Source organism: Schistocerca gregaria, chromosome 3 (genome assembly GCF_023897955.1).
Source record: "Schistocerca gregaria isolate iqSchGreg1 chromosome 3, iqSchGreg1.2, whole genome shotgun sequence".
NCBI classification, from domain to species: Eukaryota; Metazoa; Arthropoda; class Insecta; order Orthoptera; family Acrididae; genus Schistocerca; species Schistocerca gregaria.
In genome coordinates, this window is record NC_064922.1 from 420797744 (window position 1) to 420824379 (window position 26636).

The following is a 26636-nucleotide window of genomic DNA, read 5'->3' on the forward strand; positions in this document are numbered from 1 at the left end:
CGTTGGCTTGCGCGAATGCGGCCATTTAAAATGCATTGTGGAATGTTTTGACGTGACGTGACAGGCAGTGTGAATTGGCCTTAGTGTGACTGTAACTGACTCCGTTATAATTACAGATATGCATTGAAATAAATGATCTTTCGCTTTGACTTGTTTAGCATTTCCTTTGCAACTGAAATTAAAAAAGTATGCTTTTGAAATTGTCATAGTTTCCCCCATGTGGTGCTAAATGAGTAACCTAACATCCTTGATAAACATACCGGAGATAACACTTTCGTATTATCTTTGAACCATGTGTTTGGTTTTGTAAACATTGCCGATGGCGACCAGGTGGTGTGACAAAGTTGTGGGAGGATATGTCAGAGAAGAAGTCACATTCAGTGAAAGTTCCGAGGACGTATAAAGTAGCGGCTAAAATATTAAAGGAAGTTATTGCTGGTGGAAATTTGAAGACGCTTGTTTACAACCAACGCTTTTATGTGAGTTTTATTACGATCGCAAGTGTGTTTCATTAGCGATAGGGGTATCGTATTATACTCTTAACGCAGTTTGTTATTGTGACGCCTTTTGTAATGTGTATAGCTTCATGTACGTGGAAATATTTAAGTTCATTTTCCGTGTGGAGAAGTTACGATATTATGAACTCTGATGAATTTTCTCATTGCTTCACAAATATGTGTAGCTATGCTTACTGCTTATGCCACCTAACACTCATTACTTGGTTATAATTTTTTACATTGTGGATGTTTCTCTCCGCGTATTATACAGTACTTACACCAACTGATACCTATTAAAAGGGTTTGAAAATCTTGAACTGGCAGTTTCACTGTCATGTTGCGGTACACCGTATTAGCGTGATTTTCGTCGACTTAAGCAGACCTGGTACTTTTCGAACTCTTTCATGTAATTTTGTCTAGTAATTTTTTTAAAAAACTGGATAATAGTCTCCATCCTGTAAACTAACTTCTTTATGGCGAAAGTAATTGTAAATGTTGTGGCCTGTTTCATAACCAGACGAACGAAAAGTCTTAGTTGCAGAGTAAGTGCGCATGAATTCCGTTGTTATAGGCCACTGTTTAGATTTTGTATCTGTTTTAAGATAGTGGGCCATCTCCATAATTAATCAGTATATTTTTGTGTACATAATACATTTTTTGCCACCAAAAGTTCAGAAACAAAGTTTCAAAGACAATGAATACCTGTAGTCAATTCTTTCTCGTTTTGCAGAACATTAAGGCGCTGTATGCCTTAGTAGTAGAAGCACTTCGTCATGCAAAAGTGCTGGATTATGTTATTGAAAAGAGCGAAATACTTCTTAAAGAAGAAAGATTGGACCCGTCCCTGGCACGAATTCTCATATCTGAACTCCTGTGGGGAAAAAGACAACTTCCTGGGAACAGCAAACCTGTAGAGACTGTGATTTCGTACAAAGACGAATTGGTCAAAGCAGAACATTGCTATGAAGAGTTTCTGTCTAAGGAACAAGAAAGTAGAAGAGGTAACAGTGTTTTTTTATTTGTAATTTTGTTTCTCTTTTATTTCAGATTTGATTAAATTTATCATGGAAGGCAAGGAACCCACTGAAGGTGAGGGTGTCTCATTCAGCCCACCTGTGGAGAATACATCATTTGCTGATTCTGCAAGAGTGCTGGCCTCTTTTGTTATTTATAGCCTTGCAATGTTCACATTGCCTTTCATTGCTTACACTGGTACAAAGTATACACTGAGGACTCAGTTTCATATTGATGGATTTCAGAACACAGTGTGGTCAGTTCTTGCAGCTGTTATAGTAACAAACATTATCATATTGATGTATGCATGTAAGGGATACAGTGAGGCAGAAGAGGATGAAAGTAAAGCTGCTGCAAGTAAAAGTGATTTGAACCAGAAAAAGAAAGATTAAAAGTGCTGTTATTGTTTTTTAAGTTATCAGTTCACTGTACTAAGTAAGATGCTGTATTAACTGCAATGCTGATAGTGTTGCCTTGGTAAATCAAGTGAAATAGCCAGACATAATTGTTGGATTGTGTTGCCAGTAATTTTTTATGCATACTTTGTTCATGCTGCATTTGTATTGTCTCAGCTTTATTTATAACTCTGAAGAAGTACTTTAAGCTTCATGCTAATAACCCTGGGAGATTTTACAGATACGTGAAATTTGCCATCTGAAAGAACCTATGTATATCTATTTTTTATGCTGAAAAATATGATTACTGGTGTAAATTGTGTACTGTGTGTCAATCAGTGCCTGGTTTTTCTTTCCATTAAGTTGCGGTGTTATTCCTCTTTTTGTAACTATCATCGTAATGTGTTGGTATCAGAACTTGATGCTGCAGCTTGACCTGCCAAGGTGAGTGAAAGATACAGGCAGAATTAGTGATGTCTATTTCCTGAACCTGTTCCATATCAGTGTAATTTTGTTTGCTTAGAGAAGATGAATATTAACTGTACAAGGTCATGTGACAGCATTTTTGATTGCTCATATCATTCCATTGACTGTTCTGTGTATGTTGGCACTGATACTGCCTACCTTTTATTAATATGGGGTAGGCCCAAGTGGTAGTATTCATTGTAGAATTACTTTACAGTCTGTTCAAAATAAGTAATAAATATTGTACACAAACATTAATTCGTCTGCTTTCTATATTTTCATATACCCACTTTCGTCTATGTAGTTAATTACCGGAAAGCCGTTTGGTGATTATAACAACATAGAATAAAAGGGAATGTCAAGCAGTGTTTAGCTGTAAGTATACTTGCGAAACTTAAAAATTTCATTATGTTTCAGTTTTATAAAAGCTTAGTGTAATTACAGTATGGTTCTTTTTAATGCCCCTTGTGGGGATTTGTGATATTGGTTAAATACGCAACTCAAAAATTTAAGGATGACAGAATTTCTTGATGGTAGAAACCATGGTTTCACTGGGGCAATAAGCATTTTGTTAAAATTTTAAACTTATTCACATCCACTTTTGGCTGGTTTCCGTTTTTGAGTGACCACATTTAAATTTTGTCACGTGTGCGCACCAACCAGCACTTTAACTCACATACAATAGTGGACATACATATCTCAAGAGGTAATTTCTGTGTTGACAGTCTGTATCTTTGTCACACATGTGTATTAAAAATGAATTGACAAATGAACTAAATATAACAGGTCATGTACTGTATTAGTGGTTGACTTGAGGCATAAATTTACGTGCTGTAACTAAATAGCTACTGAATGAGTGCAGCACAATATGGTATGGACAGTCAGTCAGTTTCATGTTTCATGAATAATTTTACACAATTGATCATGATGTGGAACTCATTTTGCGTGTGGTGTTGTTGTGGTCTTCAGTCCAGAGACTGGTTTGATGCAGCTCTCCATGCTACTCTATCCTGTGCAAGCTTTATCAGCTCCAAATGCAACATACATACTTCCGAACCTACTTAGAGTATTCGTCTTTTGATCTACCTCTATGACTTTTACCCTCCACGATTACCTCCAATGCTAAATTGGTCATCTGTTGGTGCCTCAGAACATGTCCTACTAACTGGTCTCTTCTTTTAGTCATATTGTGCCACAATTTCCTCTTCTCCCCAAATCTGTTCAGCGCCACCTCATTAGTTACATGATCTACCCATCTAATCTTCAGCATTCTTCTGTAGCACCACATTTTGAAAGCTTCTATTCTCCTCTTGTCCAAACTATTTATCGCCCATGTTTCACTTCCATACATGGCTACACTCCATACAAATACTTTCAGAAATGACTTCCTGACAATTAAATCTATACTCGATGTTAACAAATTTCTCTTGTTCAGAAACGCTTTTCTTCCCATTGCCAGTCTACATTTTATATCCTCTCTACTTCAACCATCATCGGTTATTTTGCTCCCCAAATAGCAAAACTCCTTTACTACTTTAAGTGTCTCATTTCCTAATCTAATTCCCTCAGCATCACCTGACTTCAGTCGACTACATTCCGTTATCCTCGTTTTGCTTTATTGATGTTCATCTTATATCCTCCGTCCAAGACACTGTCCATTCCATTCAACTGCTCTTCCAGGTCCTTTGCTGTCCCTGACAGAATTACAGTGTCATTTGCAAATCACAACATTTTTATTTCTTCTCTGTGCATTTTAATTCCTACTCCAAATTTTTGTTTTGTTTGCTTTACTGCTTACTCAGTATACAAATTGAATAACATCTGGGATAGGCTACAACCCTGTATTGAATAACGTTAGAGATAGGCTACAACCCTGTCTCTCTCTCTCTCTTCCCAACCACTGCTTCCCATTCATGCCCCTCGACTCGTATATCTGCCATCTGGTATTTGTACAAATTGTAAATAGACTTTCACTCCCCTGTATTTTACCCCTTCCACCTTCAGCATTTTAAAGAGAGTATTCCAGTCAACATTGTCAAATGCTTTCTCCAGATCGACACATGGTAGAAACGTAAGCACCCCAGTACCATGCTTCAGAGATTAAAAACCTGTCATGCCATCGTAATCAAAACACAAGGTCACTCTTATTTGGTATCCTAACTGTGCCCACTCACAAAACAAAAACTTTTGCAAACTCCTTCTCAGTTGCCGCTGTCCGTCTCTGGATCAAACTGCTCCTTACCTTGCGCACAATTCAATCTCCTGCTGCTTTTAAGAAGTTGAAGCATTTCCTACTATCATCCTCATAACATTCTCCACAAAATTAATGTACAAGGCCAATCCTCTTCATCTATCTGTATTAGCCACTTTTCCTTAATATTTCCTTAATTATGTTTCATCATGTCTCTCTATTCTTCTCCTCCCTTCACCATGAGTCTCTGTCATACTTCCTGCTACTAGCATTCCTATCTAAAATCTATCTCTTCAGTAATGTCTAATTATATCAGTACTTATGATCTATGAATGTAAACTCTATATGTATGTATTTTTCCAGGTGTACCTTTCTAATTGTTTATTTCACTTTTTGTACCAGATGTAGTTTAACATGCCTACTAAAACATATGAGTGTAAAATAAGTAGAATGCCTGGTTAGATGTAAGAGAGGGCCTGATGGCCCTAATGTTGCCAGGTTAAATAAATAAAATAAGTTTGCCGTTCCTTACTCTGTCTTCTAAGATAAGGCATAGTGTCAGTATTGCCTTGCCTGTTCCAACATTTCTACGGAATCCAGACTGCTCTTCCCCAAGTTCGTCTTCTACCAGTTTTTCCATTCGTCTGTAAAGAATTCGTGTTAGTATTTTGCAGCTGTGGCTTATTAAACTGATAGTTCCGTAATTTTCACATCTGTCAACACCCGCTTTCTTTGGGATTGGAATTATTATATTTTTTTCTTGAAGTCTGATGGTATTTCACCTGTCTCGTGCATCTTGCTCACCAGATGGTGGAGTTTGGTCATGCTATCAGTAGCTCTAATGGAATTCTGTCTCTTCCTGGAGCCTTTTTTAGACTTGGGTCTTTCATTGCTGTGTCAAATTCTTCACGCAGTATCATATCTCCCATCTCATCTTCATCTATGTACTCTTCCATTTCCATAATATCGCCATCAAATACATTGCCCTTGTATAGACCCTCTACGTACTCCTTCCATCTTTCTGATTTCCCATCTTTGCTTAGGACTGCATTTGATATTTATACAGGTGGTTCTCTTTTCTCCAAAGGTCTCTTTAATTTTCCTGTAGACAGTATTTATTATCTTAGCCCTAGAGAGATATACCTCTATCTCTTTACATTTCTCTTCTAGTTATTCTTGCTTAGCATTTTTCAACTTCCTGTCAATCTAATTATTGATACATTTGTATTCCTTTTTGCCTGCTTCATTTACTGCTTTTTTATATTTTCTTCTTTTGTCAATTAACTTCAGCATTTCTTCTGTTACCCAATGACTTCTACTAGCCCTCATCCTTTTTCCTACTTGATCCTCTGTGACCTTCCTTATTTCATCTCTCAAAGCTACCCATTTTTCTTCTACTGTATTTCTTTCCCCTGTATTTGTCTATCGTTCCCCAATGCTCTCTGAAACTCTCTACAACATCTGGTCCTTTCAGTTTATCCAGGTCCCATCTCTTTCATTTCCTACCTTTTTGCAGTTTCTTCAGTTTTAATCTACAGTTCATAACCAATCAGTTGTGGTCAGAGTCCATATCTGCCCCTGGAAATGTCTTACAATTTAAAACCTGGTTCCTAAATCTCTGTCTGAAACCTTCCGGTGTCTCCAGGCCTCTTCCATGTGTGCAACCTTCTTTCATGATTCTTAAACCAAGTGTTAGCTATGATTAAGTTATGCTCTGTGCAAAATTCTACCAGGCGGCTTCCTCTTTCATTCCTTACCCCAGCCCATACTCGCCTGCTACTTTTCCTTCTCTCCCTTTCCCTACTATCGAATTCCAGTCCCCCACGACTATTAAGTTTTGGTTTCCCTTAACTATCTGAATAATTTCTTTAATTGCATCACACATTTCTTCAATCTCTTGATTATCTGTGGATCTAGTTGACATATAAACTTGTACTACTGTGGCAGGTGTGGGCTTAATGTCTATCTTGGCTGCAATAATGTGTTCGCTATGCTTTTTATAGTAGCTTATCTGTGCTCCTTTTATAGTAGCTTATCTGTGCTCCAAAATTTTAATCATTATTAAACCACCACCTATATTATCCCTGTTTGATTTTTCATTTAGAACTCGTGCCACCAAACTCCACTAATTCCCTCTATATATCTAACTTTAGCCTACCCATTTCCCTTTTTAAATTTTCTAGCCTACCTGTGTGATTAAGGGGTCTGACATTCCACATTCCGATCTGTAGAATCCCAGTTTTCATTTTACATTCGCATCAGAAATTAATTTGTGCATGTGGTCACATTCTGCACATATCTAAGTTTCTTCCAAAAAGAAAATGAATGCCAACTGATTAGAACTAAAGCTGTGACATTTACAGTTTAACAGTGTTTTATGCTAACAGTTTCTCATTATTCTTTGCCATTTCATTTTTTGCATTGCTTGTGTCATTGACTGTTATTAACTGACTGAATTGATAGCCTAATAAAGAATAAATCGAACATCAGTCACATGATGTCATCACTACAATTAAAAATAACTGTTTGTGAGATAATATAACTTTTATGCATTGAACCAGTTGTATAATAAGCGTTTTTTGCTTGTTGTGCTTGTTTGCCGAAAGATTCAAGCCACAGTTTGAATTTTATCAAAAGGTGAAAGCACATAGGGAAAAAAAAACTTTAAGATTATAAGGTAACAGAATGGCTGATCATTATTTACCTTCAGGAGGCAAAAATTTCTATGCTGTCAATAGACGCACTAGAAGTAGAATAATACTCTTCCTATCTTTCAGAACGGTTTGTTCCTTCACCAGGGAGGAAAGAAACATAGGTTTGGGAAGCATATGAAGGAAGGCAAGGTCATGCAGACCTTCTCAGTCTGTTTGCTCATACACAAGTTGACTTTCTGAGACACTGCATTTACTTTCATTCGCATATCCATGCTCAGTGCGTCTCTTGTTTGTTGAGTTGTGATCTAGCCTTTAGTTTAGTGCATTACGTGTCAAAGTTATCAGCAGCACTTACAAACATATCTCACTTTTAACTACATTTCATTTCTGGTATGAAATGATAATCCTATGCTGTTGAAGGAAGCCTTTCACCAACAGTCTACCTTTTCATGTACAGTTAACATTACATATTTTCTTTCTGTCACTTTTCACTCCTGTTTTGTGATGCACAGTACTGTGTTATTTAAAGATTGTAGTTCAGATTCAAATTGGTTTTCTTTATTTTTTACTGATTATATATGTTTCACATTATTTTAGATGTATAAATTCCAATTTTACCTGTCCTCGTGACAGGCCAACATTTGTCACATAACTGGTGTTCAGTAAGCAATATGTGTCACGCCAAATGATGAGCACACATGGAGTCTGCTTTTAGCTGAGAACAGGTTTGACCTTTCAGCTTGGTATGAGTTTGAAGGACCATTGTTCCCTAAGTTGGGGAGAGGTGAGCACCACCAATTCTCTACAATCATAAGCTCAGTACATGCTTTATTGAAGTCTGTGTCACACAGCAGTCAAACCTTGTGTGTCAGGAGTGCCTGTCCTTTTAGCTTACCTGAGCCGCATTGGAAAACCACAAGTATTTTTAGGTTGCATGTAATATACTTAACACTATTAACAATAACCACTGAGAGAAGAGATACAGGAAGGAGGCGAGAATAAAACAAAATCAAACAGTGGAAACTACAGGTATGAATATCAACAATGTAGGAACAAGTAGATTGTTACTTACTGTGAAGAGAACATACTAAGTTGCAGATGGGCACAATTAAAAGAGACATTTAAGCTCTCAGCCTACATTAGAAAAAGAGGGACACACTCCTTTCATCCACACTAGCAAGCACACATGACCACCTACTCTGGGAGCTTGGACCACAGTGCAACTATCATGAAGGTAGCAGCAGTCTGGAGGGGGTAGGGAAGGAATAACTATATGGGTGAGGGAAGAGGAGTACTGTCTGGTGGAGTGCACAGGGACTAGAGTGCCAACAGGCATGGAATTGAGGGGTTGTGGGGCAGGGAGCTTGGGAAAACAGAGTGAAAAAGGAGACGAGCGAGGAAATGTTGGCAGTTGCATTGGGAGAGGGTGGCAAACAGAGGATTGGAGATGAGAATGAGGAGGAGGTGATATGACAAAGGGGTTGGAAACTGTAGGGTGGAGTGTGTGGGGTCACTGTTTACTGTAGGTTGAGGCCAGGATAATTATGAGAGCAGAAAATGTATTGTAAGGATAACTCTCATTTGCGCAGTTCAGAAAAGCTGATGGTGGAGAGAGGGATCCATATGGCTCCAGTAATGAAGGAGCCATTGAAATTGAGCATGTTATGTTAAGCTGCATATGGTACCAATGCTCTCGCCCACAGTTTGGCAGTGGCCATTCATCCTGGCAGAAAGCTAGTTGGTAGTCATACCAATATAAAAATCTGTATGATGACTGCAGCAGAGCCAATACGTGACATGGTTGCTTTTGTTGGTAACCCGATGACTGATATGGGAGGATAAACATGTTACAGGACTGGAATAGGGAGTGCTGAGTGGATGGATTGGGCAGGTTTTGCACCTGAGTCTTCCATAGGGATATGATCCTTGGCAATGGGTTAGATTTGGGTTTGGCAGCATACGGATAGTCTAGGATGTTTTGCTTCATGCATTCTAGTCCCCACACCTTCTGTCAGTCAGCACTCCTCTTCCCCCACCCATACACCTCTGTTCCTTTCCCTTCTTCCCCCCCCCCCCCCCCCCCCATCCCCCTTCCAGATAGATGCTGCCATCACACTTGATAGTTGCATTGTGGCCTGACCTCACACTTGATAGTTGTGTTGTGGCCCAACCTGCCGGAGTAGGCAGTTGTGTGTATGGAAGGTGTGTTTGCATGTGTGAATTGATGGCGTGTGTTTCTCGTTTCCTAACGAAAGCCTATGTGTAAGTGTCTTTTGATTGTGCCTGTCTGCAACTTAACGTGATAGTAGCAATCTCTTTTCCTACATCTTTGTTATTCCTATCTAGAGTTTCATTGCTTGATAGTGTCGAACAGTTTTTCTTCCATCCTGCAATTCTGTGATGTTTCCCTTTGTTACTGTTCTCTGTAGCATTACTCTTCTCAGTGTCCATTCTTTCCCTTTTTTCCTTTGTTCTTTTCACCACCCTCCAAACCGCATCTACTTCCGAGGCACCCTGTATCAACGATTGTCCGCGCACAGCACAGGCTCTGATACCACATGGTTTGTTGATGCAACTTCTCGAACACCAGATCATTTCTTTCAGTAGTAGTATAATTATATTTATTCCTATTTATCCCACTTCATCCCTCATGCTGACATACTTTCGTGTTGTGATTTCATTTTCCACACTTGCTCATGTCAAACATACTCAAATTCTCAACATAACCCAGTCCTCTTCTCCCATCTTCCATATCACAACACACACACACTCCCATACTCATCTGTTCCATTTCTCTCATGTTTCTCTACTTTTTATGCACTTTTGTGTATTTTTATGTATCTGTGCATATTTCTGCTTACATGTGCATGTTTTTGTGTGTCTTTGCATATTTTTACACATCTTTTCTCTTATCCAGCCCCTCTCTCAACCATCAAGACCTATTTTGTGCATTTGTGTGTCATGCCCATTTCCTTTGCACCATTTCTGTCACAATGGACTCCTTCTCCAGCTTTCTGCACCAGTTCGGAAAAGTATTGCTTTCTCTAGCTAAAACCCAGTCCCACATCCTATTTCTTAAATGCTGCCTAAACCATTGAATCTCCCCAAACAGCCTAACTATAAAAATTGCTTTCTCTGGATCCCACCCCTCCTTTCACAATGGCCTTCACCTTTCAGAGTCCGCCAGTCATTGGCCCTCACAAACGTGATACTGCAAAAACATTTCCATGGCACAGACATTCCAGAACCACCTCTGCTCCCTCCACAAGATATTGCTACTGTGCAATCCCTGCTTCATACATTGTGTCTGCGACACTGGATCCCTTGGTCTCCAGCATCTGGAGTAGCATTCCAGATATCACCTCCATAAGTTATCCGACGTGGTGGCATCCTACTGCTGCCTCGAGGCGTCACTCTCTGACCCCTATCACCCACAATGTTCCTCCTCTTCCACCCCTCATAGCACCTAAACCCTGACTAGGTGATCTTTTCAACTTGCCACATCCTACCAAAACCTCCTACCAAACACACCACCAAATCCAGAACCAAAGCATTCCCATAACACTGTTGTTAACCTTTCCTCCAAAACCCTCAGCTCCACAACAAAAGTTCCTGTCCTACCCAAAGGCCTCACTTTTAGCTCCACACACAAATTTAATCATGCTGGACTTATCAAAGTCCTACTGTCCTTCCCCCAATCCCTGCAGTGGAAATACTTCTTTGTTGCCAGTCCTTCCAACCAAAGTGAACCTAATTCCAATATTGAACCCTGCCTCTCCCAGTTCATACCACCATACCCAGCACATCCACTTTCTACATGCTCCCCAAAATCTGCAAACCCAACAATCCTGGATGCCCCATTGTGGCTGGTTATTGTGCCCCCACTGATAGAATTTCGGCCCTCAGGTCCTCATTGACCAACACCAACCAATTTCCCGTTATCTAGCCTCCCAGATCAAAGACACCAACCAGTTCCATCACTGACTTTCCAACATCTCCACCCCTTTACCTCCTGGATCCCTATTCATCACTGTTGTCACCTCCCTATATAACAGCATCCTTCATGCCCATAGTCTTACTGCAATTGAACAATTAACTTTCCCAAGTCCTTCAGACGTTAAACCCACTACTTCATTCCTCATACACCTCACTAACTTTATCCTAACCCACACCTACATCTTCTCTGAAAGGAAGGTTTATAAACAAGTCTATCGCACAGCTGGGGGGACCTGCTCGGCACCCTCCAATGCCAACTTGTTTATGGGCTATCTAGAAGAGACCTTCCTAGCCTTCCAAAATGCCAAACCCCTAGCCTATTTTGGGTCTGTTGATGGTGGTCCTCTTCAACCTAATGTACCACCTTCCTAGATGTGGACCTCCTCCTCTCTGACTGCTCCATCAGCACCTCTGTCCACAGTAAACCCACCAACCACCAACAATACCTACTTTTGGACATCTGTTATCATTTCCACACCAAAAAATCCCTCCCATACAGGCTAGCTATCCAGGGAAGGCATATCTGCAGTGACAAGAACTCCCTTGTCCAGAATGCTGAGGGTCTCGCCAAGGCCTTCACAGACAGACACTATCCCCCAGACTTAGTCTACAAACAGATCTCCTGTGCCCCCCTTCATCAACCAATACCATCCTGGACACAACAAGTGAACCACATCCTTCGCCAGCGCTTTGATTACCTATCATCATGCCTTCACATTCCCCCCCCCCCCCCCCCCTCCCCGAGTGGTGTTTCATCACCCACCCAAAATCCACAACATCCTAGTCCATCCCTCTGACACTCCCAGTCCCCATCCCTTGCCACAAAGATATCACTGTGGAAGACCCAGGTGCAAGATGTGCCCAAACCACCCACCCGGCACTTCCTATTCCAGTCCTGTCACATGCTTATCTTACCCCAGGAGGGACTGGGCCATCTGTGAAAGCAGCCATGTCATTTGCCAGCTCTGCTGCAATAATTGCACAGTTTTTTTTCCATTGGTATGACTACCTCCAACCAGCTGTCTACCATGGTAAACAGCCACTTCCAAACTGTGGTCAAGTGCATAGTAGACCAACCTGTGACACAACATGCAGCTGAAGATAACACTTGATTTCAATGGCTGTTTCACTACTGAACCATCTGAATCCACCCCTCCACCACGAGCTTTTGTGAACTGTGCAGATAGGAGTTATCCTTACAATACATTCTCTGCTTCCATAACTATCCTGACCTGAACCTGCGGTAACATACTATCACCACACCCTCCACCCAACAGTTTCCAATTCGTCCATCCTATCACAGGAGTCTCTTACACTCTTTGTTTGCAACCCTATGCCAACATGCCTGCTGATCTACCCTCACTCCTCTCGTTTTTCCCCCCAGAGGGAGAGAATAGTATCATGTGGCAGGCATTTCACATTGCAAATATTAATTTTATCATGGCTTCATGTAAATGATTTTTTTAAAGTTGTTTTGTGATAGATGTTCACTTCTGGGTCGATATTGATACTTGCTTTGCACTGCATGCGGACCACAGGTTGGACACCCCTGTTGTACGTTATCAAGTATGGGGTCTTCTCTTAACCTCCTGGATTGTGCAAACCTCTATTTAAAAAACCACCTTAACCTCAATGTGTGCTATATGTCAATTGGGTGGATGGTAGTTGATGTGAAGGACAGATTATCAGGTGACCTCTTGGGGCATGTGCCTCATGCCAGTAAAATAAGGCTTAGCCTGATAAGTTAGACTCTATCTGTGGGGATCTTTAGTTCCGTAGCTGTTCATGTGATGCTAACAGATCCTGTAGTAGCCACAAACTCTCTCGATAGCTCCAGTGAAAAGTGAATACACCCCAAACAAGGTTGTGTAGCTAGTCTGCCAGTCTTAGGGACTATGGTTAAGAAAGTTAGTGATAGACCACAACCTGCAGTAAATAATGTAGTGCTTCTCTTTAACATTATTAAAAGAGAGGTATAAATATTTGTCACCTTTCTACAGCAATGAAATTTTAAGAGAGTCTTGCAGGGTCACTGAAATCTATTAAGAGACTGAAGAAAGGCACACTCATAGTCCAGACAGAAAGAGCTGACCAGGTAAACAAGCTGTTAAATGTTAGATTGCTAAGAGAATGTTGTGACCAGAAATCTAAACATACCCCTAAATTATGGAAAAGTGCTAGTCAGCTGCAGGGATGGGCAGCTGGACACAAAAGAGCTACAACAAAGGTGGGAAATAAAGGTATGGCAGAAATTAGAAATATTGTGAAAAAAGTTAATGATTATCTAGAAGAGACTGCAGCTTTTATTTAGATTGTTCAGGACTTAATTTACTGGAGTACATTGAAGCAAGTTTCATCTGCCATAAAGTTAGGACTTACATACCTAACCCATTGCATTGTCTTTTAAAGGCTAACATTTTGGGCACAACACTGTGGGATGCACAGAGTAGGCACTGTGTGTTAGATGTGTTTTGTCTACCCATAAAGGAAATACTCCATGTACAACTTTTTCCATGTGTGTTAACTGCTCCGAACAACATCCAGTGTGTGTCAAAGAAAGCCCACTCATCTAAAAGGACAAAAAGGTACAGAAAATCAAGGTCACACAGTGTATCCAATAATGTGAGGCAAAAAATGTATTTAAGGCTGTCAAGCTGCCTACCTTCGTGAAATCATTCACTGCAGAATTGAAGCATCTGTTATTGAAGACAGTGGCAGCTAATGAAAGCACTTCCTTCAGTAACAGGTGCTTAAATTCTGAAGTGAATGGTTTCATAAAGATAGGCAGCTGGATAGCCATAAATATATTTTTTGCTGCATATTATTGGAGTGACAGATTATAAAAGGTTTGAATACTAATTATCTTTGAATTTAAGAAGTATAACAATGGAAAGGGGTATATTTTCTTTAATGAATGCACTTCCTTTGTTCAGAAAAGTAAGGCTATTCATGGCTTTATGTTGTAATTAATGGTTGCTTTATTTTCTGTTGAACATGTCTGACAAAGTCTCGTAGTTTATTCTGTGCTGTTTCTACAGCCTCATGCAGAAGCTACGAATCAACTGTTCCTGATAGCTTGATAAAAAATAATTAATTTCAGCTTTATAGACCACTGAGTCAGCATATGTGCTCATATGACACTTATGAAGAGTGGATGAGATAATCTTGTTGCCATGAGTTAAAAATTGTAGAAATGCCAATTTTTTCCTTAAAAAAAAAAAAAAAAAAAAAAAAAAAAAAAAAAAAAACACCTCCTGATCATGTTTGCAAGTTCTAAATATCCATCCAGTCTTCATCGATCTGCAAGATCTTTGAATATCCAAAATATCTTTGATCAAATTAGAACTCCAACGTATGTTTATAAATGATTAATAAATTTATATTTTTATTCTGGAAGAGGCAGTACACTTTTGCCCTACACCTTTGGTGAGATTTCTTTCTTATCTAGCTCACAGTAAATAGACAGAATCCACATGAATTGAAAGTTACGTAATGGCAGCTGCCAGCAATGCCTAGACTATACAAAAGAATCCAGACATAAAATATCAACAATCTGATTAAAGTTCTCAAACAGAAGTATGTCTACCTCAGTTCCATTTCAGTGAGTTGTCATTTCATGGAGTAAATGTCGCAATGCAAAGAGCAATGAGCTTTCTTGCAGACAAATGTACAGTATCCATCACATTTCTCCAACAACAAATACGTGTGGGATCATAAAAATATTCGTCATCTTTTCGACAAGGAATATAATATCGTTTTCCATTTAACATACAACAGGACATGTTACAACCTGTAAATGTTCCTTCAAACATTTGCCACTGACTAAACACAGTGGTATGCAGAAAACAAATTCTGTCCAAATAGGCATTGAAAGTCGAACGGTACCAACTGACTGCATTGTCATCCTCAGCCTATATGTGTCACTGCATACATATATGGAGGGGCATTTGATGAACATAGTGCTCTTCCAGCTGTTGTCAATTTTAGTGACTGAAAACACACTGTTATGCCTTGAAGGAAAAAAAAAATTGGTGGTGGAGTATATCAAAAATAACAACATGCCATCACGGCAGACAGCTAAAGAGATTCAAAAGAATCATTCTGTTAGCACAGTTTATCATCATTCTCAGAATCCAAGCAAGGTACCAAGTCCAACAATGAAACAGACCCAGTTAAAAAGGAAAAAAAAAACTGTCAGAACACTCAACCTGTCTCATGACTGGTAGATCTGATGACAATTGCATATGCTGTAAAGAAAGTCAGTATGAGGAAACTGACAAGACCCTTAAAGAACTCCCTCATTGCTGCAGACTCTCCATCTCTGAGGAAAGAGGTTCAGAAACCCCATTGCCAAGACAGCTGCAATGGGCTCAGGCAGACATGGGGAACTAAAAGTTCTAGCACAGGGAAGACCAGTGTGTATATATTTTCAAGAGATTCTGTGATGCTGCATGCATACAGTCTTTGCAGAAAGAACAAGCTAAATGAGTCTTGGTTAATTTCATAAGCAATACATACCACATATTGCCTCTCCCCCCTCACTGACAGGCTGCAAGCTGTCACTTTTCCCGTGTAAGTACATCATAAACTAACCATACGTACCTTATCTGCTCTCAGAATTAAATTCTAGACCTGAGGTCTCCCATAGAGCTCTATGGAAATTCCATTGTGGAGATTTTAATCAATATACTGCTCAACAACAACCTGTGGGAGAAGTAGGGCAATTCAGAGCTTCTTAATGTTACCAAGTACATGTCTATTGTAGTGGGGAGCAGAGTTCGAACTTAGTGCTGCAACAGGGTCATTCACTACTATTGATACCTTAATATGTTCCACAGCCTTCACATTCGCTGCTCAAATGGAAGGAGTTTATGACTTGCACTCTACTGACTACTTTCAATTTGTATTCACCTGTCACACAGAACAGTTCTCAGAAGAAAGCTGCTATGATTGGTGCTCAGTATGGCACAGTAGATACTATACAGTGAACTTGCTGTGTTTGAATACAATGACAGCTTCCAATAATTGTTGTTGTGGTCTGCAGTTCGAAAACTGGTTTCATGCAGCTCTCCCTGCTACTCCATCCTGTGCAAGCCTCCTCGTATCTGAATAAATAGTGCAACCTACATCCTTCTGAATCTGCTTACTGTATGCATCTCTTCATCTCCATGTACAATTTTACCCATTCTTCTGTAAAGAATTCGTGAGTATTTTGTGACTGTGACTTACTAAAATGATAGTTGGGTAGTAGCTGTACCTAATTAGTATTATTACTTTCTTCAATTTCATCTGTTTCATACATCCTGCACACCAGATGTAAAAAAATTGTTCTGACGAAATATTGTCTGCTCCAGGGGCCTTGTTTCGACTTAGGTATTTAAGTTCTCTGTCAAATTCTTCTCACTGTATCATATCTCCCATCTCATCTTGAGCTACATTCTCCTCCCATTCAATAATACTTCCTTCAAGCCTGACTCCCTGGTATAGACCCTCCACCTTTCATCTTTTGCTTCTTTGCTTAGAATTGGTTTTCCACCTGAACTCTTGACATTCATACAGCTGCTTCTGTTTTCCCTAAAGGCCTGTTAAATTTTCCTGATGAAGTAAACTTGTAAATTCATACATTTGTCCTCTAGCCTTTCCTGCTTATCCATTTTGCTCTTCCTGTCAGTCTCATTTTTAAACATTTGTATTCCGTTTTGCCTGCTTCATTTGCTACATTCTTATATTTTTTTTCCTTTCATCAATTAAATTAAATACCTCCAGTGATGTCAAAGGATTTCTACTAGGCCCTGTCTTCGCTATTTCGTCTCTGCAAGGAACCTATTCCTCCTCTACTGTACTCCTTTCCACTCTTCAAATCCATCATTGCCTAATGCTCCCTCTGAAATTGTAAATGACCTCTCATTCTTTCAACTTATCCAGATCTGAACTCCTTAAATTTGTACCTGTTTGCAATTTCTTTAGTTTTAATCTACAGATTATAACCAATAAACTTTGGTCTGAGTCCACATCTTCCCCTGGAAACATCGTACAATTTAAAATCCAGTTCTGAAATTTCTGTCTTGTTATTATGTATTCAATGTGAAATTTATCTCCAGGTCTCTTCCACATATATAACCTTCTTTCATTATTCCAAGTATTAGCAATGATTAAATTACGCTCTGTCAAAATTCTACCAGGTGCCTTTCACTTTCATTCCTTTACCGCAGCTCGTATTCTCCTACCATTTTTGCTTCTCTTCTTTTCCCCATTATCAAATTCCAATCCCCCATCACAATTTAATTTTCATCTCCCTGAACTCTCTGAATAATTCCTTTTATTATATCTTACGTTTCTTCATTCTCTTGATGTGCAGAGCTAGTTAGCATATAAACTTGCACTGCTGTGGTGAATGTGGACTTTGTGTCTATCTTGGGTTTGGTAATGCTTACAATAGAGATTACACACATTCTAATTTTCTTATCCATTATTAAACCTACTCCTCCATTACCCCTGTTCTGTTTTGTATTAATAGTCCTTTGCTCATCAGACCAGAAGTCCTTTTGTCCCTGCCATTGAACTTCAGTAATTTGCACTATGTCTCAAGGTATCCATTTCCCTTTGTAAATTTTCTAATGTAGCTGCCTGATTAAGTAACCTGGCTCATGGAGTGTCAGTTTCATTCTCTCATTGACAGTATCATCCTGATTAGTCCTCGCCTGGAGATCCAAATGGCAGCTATCTTACATCTGGAATATTTTACCCAATTGTATGCCATCATCATTTAATCATACAGTAGAGCTGCATGCCCTCAGGAACAAAGCCATTTTGGTTGGTTCCCAGGGACCAAATGTTTTCTAGCGTCTCAACAGATGGAACTCCATTGTGGTTGCACCTTCAGTATGGCCATCAGTATCAGTGAGGCATGCAAGCCACCTCACCATCATTGAGGTCCATTGTTCATGGGGTTGGGGTTGGGGGGGGGGGGGGGGGGGGAGCTTCCAAGAAATGGATCATGTTACAGACCCAATCTACTGCACCATGGGAGCATAAAGGTCAGTTGTGATTTCAGTTCTGCTAGTGAAAAGGTGTAAAACAGCTTGTTTTTCATGTGGGAGCTGGATTCTGCACTGTCTGTGGTGTGTTGTACACAATTTGAGAATGAGGCCCCATGCAATTTTCGTACTACCTACTTTTTGGCACAGATGAAGCAGTTCTCCATCTTCACTTCTTAGTAGGTCCAAATATATTGTATATTTCACTAATTTTAAGAAGTAATGCACTCCAGGTTTCCTTTATAACTCTTTTTATCTTTTGACACTTCAGGTAGGCATCATGATTGTAGTATAGTATACATTGGTGGCTCGAGTAAGGGTATTCCTATATATGTTCTGTTGTTTTCCTCAGTCATATCTTCATGAGTCAAATTCTCAGTTTCTGCACTGTATTCAGTGCACAACTGCTTGTGATTCTGAAGACAGTGAAGCAGATGAGTTATCGAAGCACCAAGTTCTGCTCTGCTCTAACCGCCTTTAGGCCTGATAAGTATTTCAGCAAGTGTCCCTACTATGAAGTTGATACAAGCAATGCAAGAAAAACTGCTGCTTCTTAATCAGCAGGGGAAACACGTATCATTTTGCTGTGTACCAGAGCTTGTGAGAATCAGGAAAAATGAACAAGCAAAACAAGGTGGTCTGCAAGCAACACAGTGTTGATTCCCCTGCAGGCAGTCATCTCACAGTCAGTTGAGAAAGCCATGCAGTTATAGGAAGAGTAGCAGCTAGCAGTGATGAACAAAAGCTGCAGTTATTGAAGCCAACCATTCAGCTGTGGCATACATGGTACAAGTCATTATGAGGTGGCGAAGTTACCCTCCCTCGAATAAGATATATTCCATTAACTCTTGGTTTCATATTCTGACCAGAAGAATCCCACTTCTCTGCCTGCTTCTCCTCATCTGTGACATGCAGAGCTACATGCCACATATTAACTGTGTGTTACATTTTGGTTAGAGAGCAGAAGAAATTTGTATGGGACCTGCCCTCTACTTTTGCAAATGGAAAGAATGTGGTAAAGCTTTTAAAATTTTGTGTAGTGTCTAAGCTTTTATGTGGAAATGTTAGTGTGTTAAGTGGCTGACTCACCTTGGTTCACCCCAGCAGTCACCCAGCCACTTGTATCTCTTGAACTACCTTAGATAGTTTCACTGCACATATGTGGGGGTTTAATTCCTGTTGAATTTTTACCATTTGGAATTACACTCACATCATTTTTAATGTGTGTGCTAAATTAATATATTATCACTCAAAAGGGCTTGAAATGAATTACATGTAATGGTGTGTTGCAATCATTAAAGCACTGGACTCACTTTCAGTAGTAGCAGGCTTGATTCCCCTTGCAGCCAATTTAGATTGTCTGTAGCTTCCTGAATTTTGTCAGGGTGAATACAAGGATTGGTCCTTTTAAAAGGACATGACTGATTTTGTTACTCATCATTATGTAGTCCAGGCTTGGACTCTTTCTAATGGTGTCTCTGTTGGTAGTTTGTTAAACCTTTATCGTCCTTCCATCTTTAAAATGAATAACCCCATTTCTCATTAGTAGCTAACTGTACCTGACAGTGGTGATTTCCCTAAATCGCTTCAGGCAAATGACAGGATGGTTCCTTTGAAAGGACATGGTCGACTTCCTTCCCCCTCCTTCCTTAATCCAGTGGGACCAATGACCTCGCTGTTTGGTCCTCTCCCTCAAATCAACCAACCAACCAACTAATGATAATGGCTAGAAGTGATATAAGGTCAGGGTATACTGAGAATTTTATCTGAATTTTTTGTTAGTTATAAAACATTACTTTCAATGCATTTTGTTTCTGTGATTCCCTTACAAAACATCTGTATCTGTTACTATAACTTTTACTTCAAAAATATTTCTGAATTTTGATTAAAAAAAAAAGTCCACAGAATTTTGAAGAATTTTCATCATTTGTCTGGTGCAGTGCAAGCAACTTCTCCCATTTCAATCATTTTATTTTTTTACTAACTCTGTTTTACATTTTACAAAATGTTTCCTTTTGATATTTGGACATTCTCAATCATTTCAGCAAAATCTGGAATGTGTAATCCAAAGCAAATAATGTAGGATGTATTACTATTGCACAAGCTTTCCACTTTTCTAAAATGTAATTCGAGTGTCTCACAACCCCTACAGTTTCTGTGTTAACAATATTAGCAACTTAATGTTTTACAAAGAAATATAATATCATAGCTACACAACTGCCTATGAATCAGTTCAGTTTTTTAGTGTGTGTTTTGTATATAGTATTTGGAAAAGCCAGTAATTAAAAATATTAGTATCATATCCACTCTTTCAGAGGCTGTGTAACCCACAAAAAATAAAGCTAGATTACTGGTTCATCACAACTCTCACGTGCCATGTGGAAAGGGGCCATTGAGCATGAAGGAAGAAAACTCATTCCAGTTAAGCAGTTGAACAATACCTCATGGACTCCAAGCCACCATTTTCGTGCAATGCTTTTTTTGTTTGCAAAATGTTAGCTACTGACCAGGGCTAACAATTGTGTGTCATTGACAGTGTCAGATATCTTACTGGTAGTAAAGTCAGAATATTTTGTTTTGTCTGAATGTTTTGAACGTCTCTACAACAATAATATTATGATTATATTGCCTACAAATACAATGGCAATGAAATGATTTTAGTTGGAGCACACATCAAGTAGCAAACTGATAGAACTCCAGGTATGTGGAATCTGATATTCTCTCATTAATATGAGAAAGTGAGAAAGGCAGCATGAATGGTCACAGGGTTTACTGACCCATAGGAAAGTGTTACAGAATAACTGAAGAAACTGAACTGGCTGACTCTTGAAGGTAGAGGCAAACTATCCTGAGAAATCTTCCTTACAGAATTAAAGGAAATGTCTTTAAATGATGATTCCAGGAATACACTGCAACTCGCAATGTATTGCTGTCTTATGGATTATGGGGACAATATGAGATTAATTACATCAGACACAGAAACATTTAAATTATCATTCTTCTCACCTTCCATACATAACTGAAATGGGAAAATACCATAATAACTAATACAATGGGACATACCTTTCTGCCTTGCACTTCACTGTGGTTTTTCAGAGTATAGACATAGATAGTGTTTATACATATATAGTATAGAGTATATACATAGATAGTGTGTTGTTCTAGGCTTTAACTATGATTGTCATGAAACTAAAATTGATCTTTTTTTTTCCAGTAACATTACCTCGATATGTTCGTGTGAATACCATCTATAAATCAGTTGAGGATGTTGTAAAATATTTTTGTAGTGAAGGTTGGGAGAAGATGACAAAAAAATTTAAAAGCTATTCTCAGTATTTGGAAAAGATACGTTCTTTAACGGAGGAGCAGTTTATGCAGGATTTTCATATTAAAGAACTTCTAGTTTTCCCACCAAAAACAGATTTTCATGAGCACGATCTTTACATTAATGGCAGAATTATTTTGCAAGACAAGGTATGTGTTAATTATATATATATATATATATATTTTTTCAGTAAAATATCATGAAATTCCATTAACAATGTTACACTATGCAAAAATTTTCTGTGAGGAGATTTTTAACAGTAAACAATCTAAAATAAAGGTTATCCAATGTAAAACTTATGAGACAGAAAAGGTTGGTGTGAACATAGCGTGAATAGAGACAAAAAATTTATGACATGTGAAAAACAAATGCATGCTAGTTTCTAATAACATTTCTAATATGGGGATCACAAAAGCTAAAACCTATCACTGTAGTATAAGTTTGTATGTCAATTTGCTTTACAGATGATGAAGAGATTGTAAGAATGGATTAGATAAAAGAAGTCATTAAGGTAAATGAAATTTTAATTGTGATGGGTGGGGGACTGCAGTGCAATAGCAGAAAAAGCAGGAGAACAAAAATTAGAAGAATGCAGACTGGAGGGGAAGGAATGAAAGTTAACACTATTTGGTTGAACTTTGCACAAATCATAACTTAATTATTGCTGACAGTTGGTTTCCAAACCATGAAGGAAGACCTGGAGGCACTGGAAAGTCTCTGGACTTTTTAACTGCAAGAATTTCTAGTGGACGATGTGGTCTCTGGATTATAAACTGCAGATTAAAACTAAATAAACTGCAGTAAGGTAGTAAATGAATATGGGATCTGGATAAATAGAACAAATCAGAAGTTTTTGAGAGTTTCAAAGGTGACATTAGGAACAGTTGACTGAAACTAGAAAAAGGAATATGATATAAGATGAGTGGGTAGCCTTGAGAGATGGTACATTAAAAGCATCAGATGTTCTAAAAGACAGGGATCTGTAGACATCTTCGGATAACATGCGAGATACTGATTTTAATTTGTTAAAGGAAAAAATATAAAAAATAGACAGGAAGAAAATACAGAAGTCTGGAAATGAGAATGCAAAGCTTTTCGAAGCATGCATAGCTATAGAAAAAAAGGTATCTCTTATATGAAAATTAGAGAACCCTATGCAGAAAAGAGAAGCTGCTGTGTGAATATAAAGAGCTCAGGTGAATAGTCTTTACTAAGCAAAGAAGGGAAGGCTGCAAGATAGGTGGAATATATTGGAGGGTTTCACAAAGGAAATTAATTTGATGACCGTATTATGTAAAGGAAAGAGGAAGTAGTGAAAGCTGAGATGGGAGATGTATGCAGTGGAAGAATTTGACAGCACACTGAAAATCTAAGTCGAAACAAGCCATCTGAAACTGATGACATTCCCCTAGAATTATTAATGTCTTTGGAACAACGTACCATGTCTGAACTGCCCCACTTGGTGTATGCAAGATACGTAAAATGGCCATTGTATCATCAGAATTGAAGGAAAATGTAATAATTGAAATACCAATGAAGACAAGTGTTGACAGGTGTGAATATTATGTAACCGTCAGTTTGATTTCCAAAATGTGACACAAATTATTTAAAGAAGAATAGAAAGACTGGTAGAAGCTGACCTTGAGGGAGATCATTTTCAGTTCTGGAGGAATATAGGAACCTGGAAGCAATATTGGCTATATAACGTTTCTTGGAAAAGAAACTGTAGAATGTCAAACCTAAGTTCAGAGCATTTGCAGATATAGATAACTGTTTTGACACTGTTGACTGGAATACGCTCTTTGAAATTCCAAACGTAGCAAGAGAGCAAACAGTTGCCTACAAATTGTGTAGAAACGAGACGACAATTGTAAAGAGTCAAAGGGCAGGATAGGAATACAGTAGTTCAGAAAGGAGCAAGAGGGGGCTGTAGTTTATCGCCGATGTTATTCAAATTGTGCATTTAGCAAACAGTAAAGGAAACCAAGGGGAAATATGGAAATGGAATTGAAATTCAGTGAAAAGAAATAAAACTAATATATGCCAATTACATTGCAATTTTGTTAGCGACAACAAAGGACTTCAAAGAGCAATTGAATGGAATGGACAATGTCTTGAAATATCTTCCCTTAAGAAGCATATACCATTGAGATTTCTTCCTTTTCAAAGCACTCTGTTTTTAATATAGTCTGCCAGAACTTCTGTTTCATACCCCACCACTGAAAAGAAGTATTTCATCTGCAAGCTCTTTTGGTCAGACTTTACCACCGATAAGTTTCATGGCTTTTGTGTACAGTATACCAATCCCACAGTTGCTTCACCCAATATTTTACTTCCTTTAATTGATTATAATCTAAATTTGTATCTTCTTTGGCCACACAGTCTAACTCCATTTCTACCAACACTACATACCTCTGTTATATATTTCCAGTCCTTAATTTTTGTTTACAAATAGAATGTGGCACAATTGCCTGACTCCAAGTCTCATGTTGAGTATACTTGGTAAATAAAACTTCACCTTATACATATGGCCCATGCATATATATAGTTCATCACACAAGTATGCTTCCCCAGACACTGCTGCATATTTCAAAGCTACTACAGGTGTAAAGGAAACTGTGTGAACCAGTGAAGACAGATATCGCAAGGATATCAGTTTAGTGAAATAAACTTTTGTTAATTAGTGACTGGTTCTTGTTATTATTGCACCATCTAATTCTCTTTGTCTAAATTGCCTGAATTTATTTGTTTTGTGAGTATCATTTTCTCAATCATTGTGATAAGTATCTTTCCTTTAGGATATGGATTTCATCTTTCTGTAGCTATTACTACTGACTCTTAATGTTTTAGGCAAGTTGCCTTCCTGCATATTTGCTTGCACCTGAACCTGGTAGTACTGTGCTTGATATGTGTGCTGCACCAGGAATGAAAACAACACACCTTGCAGCCCTAATGGAAAACAGGGGGTGAGTTTAAATAGAAAATGCATATTTGTCAGTGCTGTTTTAAATTGTGTTTTGTCTAGACAGTAAAGATGATGTAGAAATTAATGCTTCTTGAAAAATTTGCTTTTATATGTAAACTGGTTACAACATAGCTAACAACTGATGCAGTTATCACCCCCAGTTATTTATGTAACCACTGTTGACATCACATTGCACATGTCTTCATGTGCAAACATACCATATTCTGTTAATCATGGCAAAGGCAAGAAGTGTGAGTGAAATGTGATGAGGGCACAATGTCTTGTTATGGTGTGTGAAAAATGCAGATCCTACAAGTCACACAAACTGTTGGGTAAATAAAAGCTGTCATCATTCTGTTGTAACCATTTGTACCACCATGTTGCAGTTCTGAGTTCTGCAACATACTATTCAAATCTCTATAAGTAATTTTTCTTGAATCTTAGAACATGAATTCACAGTGTTGCAGTGCTCCAGCAATCCATCTTCCTTTCTGAGTTCTTAGCAAATTTTGCCAAATATCTTTGCGCCAAGTATTTGTCAGTTTTTGAAGCACAAATAATTGGAAAGAACTGTTATATAAGACCAAACTGAGACTGTACTTAAGAGGTTTCATGTTATGCATTCTGATAGATGTATTTGTGAAATCATACAATTTTTACAAGTATAAGACAATTTATTTCTGAGTTGCAGAAATTCAACATTTTGTAAATACGCTCCTCAAAAAACCGACTATTTAACACATGATACTCGGTCTTATTGCAAGCTTATTTTATGTTTTGTCATTAACATATGCCCTGTGGGTAAGCATTTCACAGAATGTCTAGTGGTTTAAAGTGCCATGAAATTTTGAATTTGCTGAACAACTGGAAAGGGAGCATAGATGGCCTAGATTCATCAGATGATGACAGCATTCAAGATTGGACTTTCTTGTCACAGTCTGTTTCAGAAGATGAAACAGTTTGTGAAACAGATTATGATGCTTTCGAACATGGCTTAATCAGTAATTAAAACTAAAATTATGTAGTGGAAGTTGAAAAAATTATACATGGTGTCAGTTCTGAGAAGGCGGGAAACTTTCTGGAGAACACAGCGTTAGTTTCTCTACCTATCCAACCAAGACATTTGATGGAAGGAGAGTGTGTGAATTTTAAATGAAAAACGGCTGTTGTTTCTTAATAGCACAGTCTCACCAACAGTTGTTCTAGAGTTAGATGGTCCAATTCAAATTTTCCAAGACTCATTTACAGATGATATAGAAATTATTAGATATCAAGTAAATCTCTACAATGTGCAAAAAGTTTCTGTAGTTAATTGAATACTTTGAGTGTAAATCTTGCATCAACATTGGCAGGGAAGGCCTAAATCACAGGTGCAATGGTGGAAGAGGAGGGGGGGGGGGACTCTAGCTTGTTAAAGGATTCATCTGAAACCTAGAAAAAAATTTCATCCTTTTTGTGTACCTGTTGATGACTCAACACTCCTTCTCTTTGGTTCAGTTATCTCCTTTGCTCTGAACTTATTTACATTCAGTCACAACTTCTCACTCTATTAAGGAATGAAGTAGAAAAGTCATTCAGTTCTCTTGGTTGAGCAACTAGCACAACAGAACATGAAAGTAAATAATTTTAATAGTAAAATTGTTTGAATCACATGTGAAAGTAGCTTGCTTTGATACAGGGAAAGGATTCATACTTACTTGTTGTAAAGGTAGTTGCCAGTAAAGGCAAATACATTGATCAGCCAGAACATTATTGACTGAGAGGTTTATACCAAATAAACTAACAAACAATGGAACTGATCCTCCTTGGCACACAAAACGGGTTAGAACACTGTTACAAAAACAACGAAACAAACGTGCCAAATTTAAACAGGCACAAAATCCCCCAGATTGGCGATCCTTTACAGAAGTTCGAAACTTAGTGCGGAGTTCAATGCGAGATGCCTATAACAGTTTCCACAATGAAACATTGTCTCGAAACCTGCCAGAAAATCCAAAGAGATTCTGGTCATATGTGAAGTATGTTAGCGGCAAGGAACAATGAGTGCCTTCTCTGCGGGATAACAATGGAGATACTATTGAAGACAGTGCTGCCAAA

The 26636-nt window shown here is 38.5% G+C and overlaps 1 protein-coding gene across 1 annotated transcript in view; it reads left to right on the forward strand.

Moving 5' to 3' along the window:
- The first annotated feature begins 259 nt into the window (after positions 1 to 259).
- Positions 260 to 26636, forward strand: part of LOC126354681 (28S rRNA (cytosine-C(5))-methyltransferase) — a 79433-nt gene continuing 53056 nt past the window's right edge. The window contains exons 1-4 of the mRNA XM_050004484.1: positions 260 to 479; positions 1228 to 1498; positions 21464 to 21723; positions 24425 to 24540. Coding sequence (XP_049860441.1) covers positions 357 to 479; positions 1228 to 1498; positions 21464 to 21723; positions 24425 to 24540 — 770 coding nt within the window. The 5' untranslated portion in view covers positions 260 to 356. The remainder of the gene's footprint in view (positions 480 to 1227; positions 1499 to 21463; positions 21724 to 24424; positions 24541 to 26636) is intronic.